This window comes from Atta colombica, unplaced genomic scaffold, assembly GCF_001594045.1.
Source record: "Atta colombica isolate Treedump-2 unplaced genomic scaffold, Acol1.0 scaffold9, whole genome shotgun sequence".
Classification (NCBI taxonomy): Eukaryota; Metazoa; Arthropoda; class Insecta; order Hymenoptera; family Formicidae; genus Atta; species Atta colombica.
Window position 1 is genome coordinate 1,383,039 of NW_017259583.1, and position 9,754 is coordinate 1,392,792.

A 9,754-nucleotide genomic window follows, 5' to 3' on the forward strand; every position below is an offset into this window, starting at 1 on the left:
GTATTTACCGTCGCTCTTCTAATAGCTTTTTTATGAGCTTTCAGTAGTTCCAACAATTCGAAGCATATTCTCATCCATTCTCGAGCGGAAACATACTCGGGACCTCGATCTGCAATTCTGCCCACAAGATCAATACAATTTTCTTGTACCTACAACAAAATTAATAACAAATTAAATTTGATAAAGTTTGATATATCAAAAGAATTCAAAAGTATACGCATTCAAGACATGAATGAATTTGATAATATTTTAAAATAATTTCATTTTATCTAGTAAATAATTTATGTCAAATTATATGCAACCCGATATATATATACAAATTTTACCTTTTCATGTCTATTTTTTAAGATCGGTGTAAGTCTTGGTAACAAATCTTTAATGGGTGGTGTCATCTTCGTCATTCCTATGACATTAACAATGGCTTTTAACGCACCTAAAATGCTACCTAATACTTCTGGATATTCTTCGCCTAAATATTCGTACAGAACGACTCCTAAATGTCCCATCAATTTTTCCTAGAAATATCGCACGTCTATATTAAATTTTATTTTTATCTTATTACATTCTTTATCTTTATATATTTATTAAATATTACGTTATATTAATTGAGAAATTGAAAAAATGCTTGCTTACCTCCTGACAAGTCTTCATAACTACTGCGATGCGTGAAATAAGATCTGCAGCTTGTTGTCTGACTTTTGCAGATTTGTTATTCAATCTCCACAATATTGTACCACATATTTGAGGAAGATATGCCTTTACTCTTTTACCCAATGTGTTCACAATAGTACCAAAACCATTTAACATAACGACGTCCTATAAATCAAATTATTTTATTAATCAATATAATTTATTAATTAAATCCAGAAAAACAAACCTCAGTAGTTTGTTCCTGGAAAGCATATAATATTCCATCAATAAGTTGCTCCTCTAGACGCGAATCGACATCCGCTGCGCCTAAGTTGCCCATTATCTTCTCAATTGTTTCCATCACCATTTTTCTATATTGTTCATTTTCGTCCTTTAAATCATCCACTACTCTGTTAATAATCTCTGATGCACCCACTTTATTAGCTATTTCTACTGTTGTGTCCACAAGCTGCAATTTCAATTATTATTATAATTTTTATATTATTTCTAATTTTATATTTATTTTGTTACGTACGTAATTAAAAATTTATTTCTGAAATTATCAAAATAATTCTCCATTACCTGTCTGTAATTTCTACGATCCAGTGCCATACGATGATTCCAGAAATGTTTAAAGAAGTGAGGCAAGATTTCATCCTTTATGTATTGAGCTTCCACACCATCTGTCGCACAACATTGTTTAACTACCTATTTTTTATTAAAATACAATTTATTAAAATACAATTTATACAGAATGTTAGAAAAAATATTCAATGTAATATGATTAATTCATAAACTATATTATTATGATATTATATTTATAACGCTAAATTAACCTTACCTTCAATACAATTTTTTTCATTTCTTCATCGGGAGATTGGAATTCACGTATAAGGATTAACATTACTTCCCTAGTATAATAATTAGCGTATTCTGCATCCATCAAAGGAATAAGATAACCGATAGCTTTTAGAAACGCTGCTAAACCTTTTCCTCTATGTGTACGAATGCCTTTCCACAGTGGTTTTAACACAGAATCAAAGCTTTCGATACCGTATGGTGTTGCTGCTTCAGCTAGCGCAGCAATGGCTAACGCAGTAATAGTTCGTACCTTTTGTTGCTCATCCACTAAACCTGTAATATTTCATGCCGTGTTTATTTTTCCAAAAAACATATAAATATAATTAAAATATATAGAAACAAAATAGACAAAATAATATGTTATATGCGTTAACTTCATATTTACCATGTTCTATAATTTCGACCAAGCTCTTCAAATGTGGTAAAATAGCGCAACCCATCAAGATAGCTATTTGTTGTACGATCTTGATACCAGTATGTCGTGCTTGCCAGGACTTCTTGCTGCGGCAAACGGCTTTTAAAAATGGCAGAAGCGAAGGGATTCCGAGGGCGGATGCAACAACCGCGAATGCTCTTGCTGTCGTATTGCGCACATATTCATCGATATTATCAATATCTGGTCTCATTGTGGAAATCATTGTAGCCAATCCTGCAGCTTTTGCCAAATTAGAAATAATCTCTCTGCCTTCGACACGAGCATAGTAGTCTTCGTCGATCAGCAGAGGCTCGATAACAACTAAAATCTAAACAGACAGTAATTAAAATAAAAACGAAGTAAAACAAATACAACATAAAATAACAGATAATTGTTGACGCAAAAACAAAAATAATTACCTTATGTACATACGGTCGCACCAAATCATCCAATTTATATAGAATACGATCAATCACTTTGACCAGTAAATGACGTTCCTGATCCTCAAGAGTAGGTGACATGAGAAGTGGCAAGATTTGATTGAATAACGGTCCAGCGCCGAATTCTCTTGCCTTATCGGTGATTTGTCTCAAAGCGGCTTTACGCATCGGAGGAGTTCCATTTTTTATTTTTAAAAGCAATTTCATGATTTTTCTTTCTTTTTGCTCTTCAGGACTCAACGTTTCCTCGTCCACATCGACAAGCAGTTTATCGAAATATTGAGCATCTTCCGGCTTCATAAATGGCAAATTGCCCTTCGGTTGATTATCCACATATTTAGCGCTCTTATCTTCCGTTTGAATAAAAAAACCCTGAGGTGTACCAGCGATAGGCGTAGGCGTTGCAGTGAGCTTTCTAGCGGGTGTGCGAATAGGTATATATCCTTAAAAAAGTACAATTATGCACACATATTTAAATATCAAATATTCCTATTTGTTTCATAAAATAATTTCGATAATTGTTGTAAAGACTCTCCATGATTTTTAGAAATTTTAGAAGCTTTAGTTTTTTACTTCCTTTAAAAATAAAAACTTATATTTTCAAAATATTAAATACAGACAAAATACTAGAAAAATACTGATTCTATATACTCCTTTTACCTGCTGGAGGCTGTAAAATTTTATATCCAGGAGGAAATAGAGCATCCAATTCGTCATCAGATAAGGGTCTATTTCGTTCATCTATCTCGCGTTCCCAACGATATGCTTGCAGTTGTTCAGGCGTCATAGACATTAAATGTCCTGGGGTTGGAGTGGCCAAACCCATCGCCTTGGGTCCTGTCGGCGTGACGGCACTTGGAGTCAGTATTGTTGCCTGATGGGGCGTTGCAAGAGGTGTCGCTGGAGTTTGTGGTGTCATTGAGCCTGGCGTTTGATTCGATGGCGTTTCATCCCACCGACTTCGTCTTTTGCTCGCCGAAGGTGTCGGAGTTTCTTGTATCAAGTCCCCAGCAACACGATCAGTTCTTGGAGTCTCCGCCCAACCGCTGTTGTGTCCAGGTGTTTCTAAAATAAAATTAATATGTATTTATATTATTTTTATATTATGCATATATTTATATAATTATGGATGTACTTAATATATTAATAATTTTATAATTGGATGTACTTACTATCTTAAATTTTTTGATTACATGAAATTTATACAATAAAAATTAGTACCGATATTCTCGCAATTATATTTGCAATTATTTTTATAGTATATTATTTGTAGTAAAGTAATTCAATACCTCTTTCAGTTTTTGGAGTTTCATCCCAACGATTTCTTCGACTTGTAACAGTCTTTTCATGAGAAGGTGTTTCTCTGCCTGGAGTCGCAGCTCCTGGCGTTGCATGTGCTGGTGTAGCATCCCACATTCTTGTACTGACTCCAGGAGTAGCTCCAGGAGTCTCTGCTCCTTTGCCATGGCCAGGAGTTTCGTCCCATCTAATGGCAGCTGGCGTTACCTGCAATAGTTATAAAAAAATGTTTATAACAAAAGAAAATTAAATTTAGATTTCACTTTAATATTAAAATGTTATATTAAATTAAGTGAATGTAATTGAATGTAAGTAAATGTTCGCAAGTGTAATAAAATAGAAGCGTATAGAAAACAAAATCACTTAATGTATGATAAAATTTATAAAATACAATAACTGCGTTCGAGAAGCGTACTATTGTCATTCTATTTTTGTTTGTCTTTCATTTCTAATTAATAATAATAAAGATAAAATGACATAGCATTAAGAAAGCGCATTCTTTAAATGCAACCAATGTCGATGTGTGTTTTCCTAAAGATATTTTAAATTTTAAACAGTAAATTTAAATAAAAGAAATTAAGGCATTATAAGAATAACATGGCAAACATACATCCGCATTATCCCAAGAAGTAGGTGTTGCCGAAGCACCAGATAATTTTTTCTGCACTGGAGTATCATCAGTTTGATCCCAACGACCTCTTTTTTTGGGAGCTGGTTTAGGCTCGCCATTAGCTTTCAAAGTGCCATCCTTTGCTTTTTCTGCTAATCTTTTTCTCAGCTGTATGAAAATACAAAATATATTGCATTTATTAAAATGCTTTTATCATTAAAAATATATTTAATCTTTATGTATTTATCTTTCAAATATTTCTTATATTTTTTATGTGTACATTATATTCAAATATAATATTAAAATTTAACATACCTCTGTCTCTTCACCTTTGAGCATCTGCTCCCGCATAATTTCAGTATATGTTCTGGAACCAATGTCGGGGGTTTTACCACCTGTAATTAAAAAAAATTGACTATAATTTTTAAGTTAACAACTTGAATAAACAAAACATATGCACACACATAATAATTTAATGTTTTTTTTCAGATAATTAATATTTCAGATAATTAATAGTTTTGTTTATTTCATTACTGCAGCTAATTTAAAATTCAAGTTACAAAACAAATTATAACAACCTTCAGCGAAAGGATCAACACGTTCGGGAGAAATGATCATTCTACGTCTTTTCTGCCTATATTCATCCTCCCTATCAGCTATAGTAGGTCGTCGTCTATCCGCAAACGGATCATAATCCTTTTCTTCTCTATCAACTAAGGTGGGTAATCGTTTGTCCGCAAACGGATCATAATCCTATAAAAATTACAAAAAAGTTTAAATTAATCTCAAGAGTTGATCCAACTATACAAATTTTATAAACTATATTTTGTAATATACTTTAATTAAAAGGAAAAAAAAAGAAAAAAAAATGAATAAAAAATGATATTATTATTAATAGTGAAAATTGTTAATTAAAAATTATGAATATATTTCAAAATACATTATAATGATATACCTCAATTTCATCATTTGTTGCAATTGATGTAACATAACCATCAAATTTATTGTTGCTACTGTCATATATATCCTGATCATAGAAACCAGTTTTTCCCAAAGCAACTTGCTCCTTCTCAGATGCTGCACTCAGCAGCTCCTTCTTCTTTGATTGTATCTCTCTTATCTGCGCCTCAATGTCTGTAATACAGATTAATGCAAAACATCATATTAAAATGTAGTAAAATGTAATAAGAGTAAAAATATGTAACCATAAGTAAAAATACATAGATTCAAGTAAGATGTCATAAGTGATATTAATAAAATAAAAAATGAAAATAAAACATGTGTGCAAAAAACACGACATGTGTGTGAATGGTCACGATGCAAAGTCGCTTGTTCGATTGATCATTCGGCAATTTAAATGCTGATACTTCGTGTCTCGAAAACGTTCGATGTTCAATCTAAGATGCAAAGAATACTTCAAATACCACATTAATCATAATAATAATAATTCACTAATAGTTATTGTTTATATACTGTTAAAAGTACAGTCATCATTGGACAAAGCTAAACGACCGACACTCTTTTCATTTTCAGTTGATACTTATTCCACATTAAAGTTTGCGTGAACGTCATAATTAACGAAGGTCAATAATAAGTGAAGAAAGATACCTTTATGTGTTCTCGGAATTGAGTCCATCGCAATGAAGTTTTCAGAAGCGACGGACACGGCGAAATCAGGCGAAACACACCTGGACACGCCGAATTCAGCAATACGTCAGATTGTTGTTGACAAGATAACACACTGAACAGCACTGAATCTGCTGACGCGCATATGCTGCACTCAGTCGGCGGCTGAGTTATTTAATTGGAATTGCGCGGCAAAATTACGAATTCAAAATTATTAAATGTTTTTTTATATTTAACGAATTTTTAAATACTTTTATGTTGACAAATGAATTCAAAGCCAGCAATATTTAAATTCTATCTAGATTCAAAATTCTAGAAGCCTCAGTCGCTTTCTTTACTTTTCCTTTATGCATTTTGATTTTACAACTTTTTAATTTTATTACTATAAAATGATATATCTATATACAAATAATATTTAATGTATAATATTTTATTTAATATATACATGTCCACTTAAATCGAATATCTTGAATATTTCGTTTATTTTTGATAATACGAAAAAATGTTTCAAATGAAAGTGGAATGGTGTCGAGGGGAATTTATTTTAGTCAAGTTTTTTTTTTCTAAGTGGAGGCGCTAAAAAGATATGAAGGTCATTCCACTTTTTTAAATGGAATTATGTGATTTTTTTTAGATAACATGATTCCTTTAATTATTTTGCAATATAAAAATATTAAGGTAAAGATATCAAAAAACCAATAATTTACGAGATATTTTATTCTGACAAAAATTTTTTATTTAAGATGTTCAAAATAATGCCCTCGGACTTCAATATATTTTTGGAGACGATAGTTAAATGATTCTCTTACCCTTTCTGTTATTTCTGAATTTATACTTACACATGCCAAAATAAATTTTAAGGTGAGTTATTTCATATTCCATAACATGTATTGTATGTACAGTATAGATAAACAATTCACAGTCTAGTATTTCTTAGACTTTCTCTATATCAGATTTGAAGTATGAGTGATTATACGAAAAAGGAAAAAATAGAGATGTTTCTTAGGTGGAAGAAGCTCTTCAAAGGCGCGAAGCCAAATTATATAGCCAAAGACATCCTGAAAAATGTTTACCGTCTCGCGCTGCTTTTGAATGTCTTATTAAAATTTTTCATGAATCTGAAAGTGTTTGTTCAAATAAAAAAATCGACCTCATTTGCAAACTAATGAAGCAGCAGAAGTTGCTATTTTGGCTGCACATAATCCACATATCAGTTCTCGATATAGAGGAATTCTGATATTTCAAAAACAAATATTTTATTCTGAAACGCCACTCATTTCATTCACATTTCATTACATTCAAGAATTGGGAATGATTATGTTAATCGGTTGGAATTTTGTTAATGGTTGCAACAGTTGGAGGTCGATGAATTCTTTTTCAATAAGATGTTATTTACTGATGAATCGACTTTTACTAATCATGGATAATTAAATAAAAGAAATATGCACTACTGGTCCGTTGAAAATCCAATGTGATTTCGACAAATAGAACGTCAACGAGCTCTATGGAGCTGTAATATGTGGTGTGGTATTTTACAAAATCGAATCATTCGCCCTTTCTTTATTGAGAGTACATTAAATGACCAAAAATATGTTGATTTTTTGTCCCAACAATTATCATAATTATTAGAAGAAATGCCGTTAGAAACTTGCTTACAGATGTGTATCAACATGATGGCTGTTCGGCTCATAATGCACGCGTTGCACATGTAGTTTTACACGAAATGTTTTCGGAACATTGCTGGATAGATAGAGGACACATTAATTGACCTGCACGTTTTCCTGATTTAAATCGTCTGGACATTTTGTATGGGGAACATTAAAAAACATTGTGACAACGATTACAACTACACAGGAGAACATGAAACTGTGTATTTTAGCTACATGTGCAAGTATAAATTCAGAAATAACAAAGGGTAAGAGAATTATTTAAATATCATCTCCAAAAATATATTGAAGTCCGAGGGCATCATTTTCTCTTTAAATAAATTTTTTTGTCAGAATAAAGTATAAAATATCTCTAAACTATTGGTTTTTTGGTATCTCTACCTTAATACTTTTATATGCAAAATAATTAAAGGAATCATGTTATCTAAAAAAAAAATCACATAATTCCATTTAAAAAAATGGAGGTGACTTTATCTTTTTAGCGCCTCCATTTAGAAAAAAAACAACGTGATTAAAATAAGTCCCCCTTAACACCGTTTCACTTTCATTTGAAAATTTTTCCGTATTATCAAAAATAAACGAAATATTTAAGATATTCGATTTAAGTGAACCATCCTGTATATGAAATTAATTTCAGTTGACAGGGAAGAGAATTATTATACATCAGTTTTATAATTTATTAATTTTATCTAAAATAAAACAACATAAAATAAAACGATATTTTTAATAAAATTTTAATATATATTGTACAAGTATGATTTTTATGGATTTTCAATAGATAGTCATACTGCTGATATTCTAACGGCTGTATCCCTTCTTATATTGTCATAATAAAAAAAAAATGTTGAAATTGACGATATATACTTGATGTGTACTGACGCAGCTTTAAAACGTACATACATATAATATATAGGTCTGTTCACGTTGCTCGCATTTTTTGCATTCGGCATCTTCGCTTTCTCTCTTTTCAAAGCCCAATATATCTATTTCATTTTAAGTCCAAAAATATTTAGTTATTAGTTCATGCAACGCGAACCTCATTAGACTTAAAGGGTAAAATGGGAAGCACAGACTCTCTCTTGCATAATGCATAACACATGAGGCATAAGAAAATGAACCAATCAAAATCCTTTATTTCCTTCCTTTCCGTAAAGGACTCTGATTAATTGATTTTCTTATGCCTTATGTTTTATGAGTCTGTGCTCCTCGTTTAAGGCTATATCCACACAACTTGCATAGCCGCATAAAGAAAATTATTCATCGTATTTCTCCTATAAAGGCGCACGTTAAATGTGATTGAATAATTTTCTTTATGCATACGCGACTATGCAAGTCGTGTGAATATACTCTAAATGTTAAAAAAATCACCTCAAATTTTGATAAAAATATACTCGATCGATGCATTTTTGCACGAAATAAATCTGGTAGAAAAAAGTATCGTTTTGCTCTGCGAACCGAGATATTATGCATTAAAGTTGACAACTATTTAGATTAGGAAATATGTCAGCCGCGAAATACTCCGCTGCGAGCATGCGCTGCGATCACATTTTTATACTCTATGGTTCGTTGCTTCAAAAATACAAAAAATCAGTTTTTTAAAAACACAAAAATATTGTTTCAAAACACAAATTCATTGCTTTAAATACATAAATTCTTTGCATTAGCAGTGAATTTGTGTATTTAAAGCAATGAATTTAAAGCAGTAAATTTGTGTTTTTGAAACAGTACTTTTTGTGTTTTTAAAGTACTGATCTTTTTGAAGCAGTACTTTTATCTTTTTAAAGCACTTGGGGTCGATTATGTATCTTCAAATCAGATGAAAATTACAAAAGTGAATAAATTCACTAGAATATTTAATTAGTCAATACCGAATAATCTTTGCTCACTTTTGTAATTTTCACCTTTCAAAATCCATAATCGACCTTCAGAGTCGATTCTGAGGATCGTAATTTTTATCAAAATTTGAGGTGGACGGGGTTTTTTAACATTTATCAAAAATCAAAAATTGGCTTGATAACTGGAACATTTCAAAATAATCAGTCTTCTACCAGCGTGGAATCCATTTATTGCCTGAGAGGTGGGTCAAGATTGTGACTTACGATGGAGCATATTTTAAATAAAATAAAAATAATTTTTATGTTTCAAATCAATGCATTTTTTAATCAAAAAATGTGTAAAGTCATGCTTGTACAATCATAATAAATTA

The 9,754-nt window shown here is 31.3% G+C and overlaps 1 protein-coding gene across 1 annotated transcript in view; it reads right to left on the reverse strand.

Annotated features, from left to right (window-relative positions):
* The window catches only part of LOC108693416 (splicing factor 3B subunit 1), an 8,752-nt gene extending 2,770 nt beyond the window's left edge, over positions 1 to 5,982 (reverse strand). The window contains exons 1-15 of the mRNA XM_018202338.1: positions 5,864 to 5,982; positions 5,211 to 5,389; positions 4,834 to 5,008; positions 4,571 to 4,650; positions 4,256 to 4,423; positions 3,636 to 3,852; positions 3,007 to 3,411; positions 2,326 to 2,789; positions 1,877 to 2,234; positions 1,472 to 1,764; positions 1,213 to 1,338; positions 878 to 1,099; positions 634 to 816; positions 327 to 515; positions 1 to 149 (exon numbers count right to left, since the gene is read on the reverse strand). Coding sequence (XP_018057827.1) covers positions 1 to 149; positions 327 to 515; positions 634 to 816; positions 878 to 1,099; positions 1,213 to 1,338; positions 1,472 to 1,764; positions 1,877 to 2,234; positions 2,326 to 2,789; positions 3,007 to 3,411; positions 3,636 to 3,852; positions 4,256 to 4,423; positions 4,571 to 4,650; positions 4,834 to 5,008; positions 5,211 to 5,389; positions 5,864 to 5,891 — 3,236 coding nt within the window. The 5' untranslated portion in view covers positions 5,892 to 5,982. The remainder of the gene's footprint in view (positions 150 to 326; positions 516 to 633; positions 817 to 877; positions 1,100 to 1,212; positions 1,339 to 1,471; positions 1,765 to 1,876; positions 2,235 to 2,325; positions 2,790 to 3,006; positions 3,412 to 3,635; positions 3,853 to 4,255; positions 4,424 to 4,570; positions 4,651 to 4,833; positions 5,009 to 5,210; positions 5,390 to 5,863) is intronic.
* Positions 5,983 to 9,754: the final 3,772 nt, after the last annotated feature.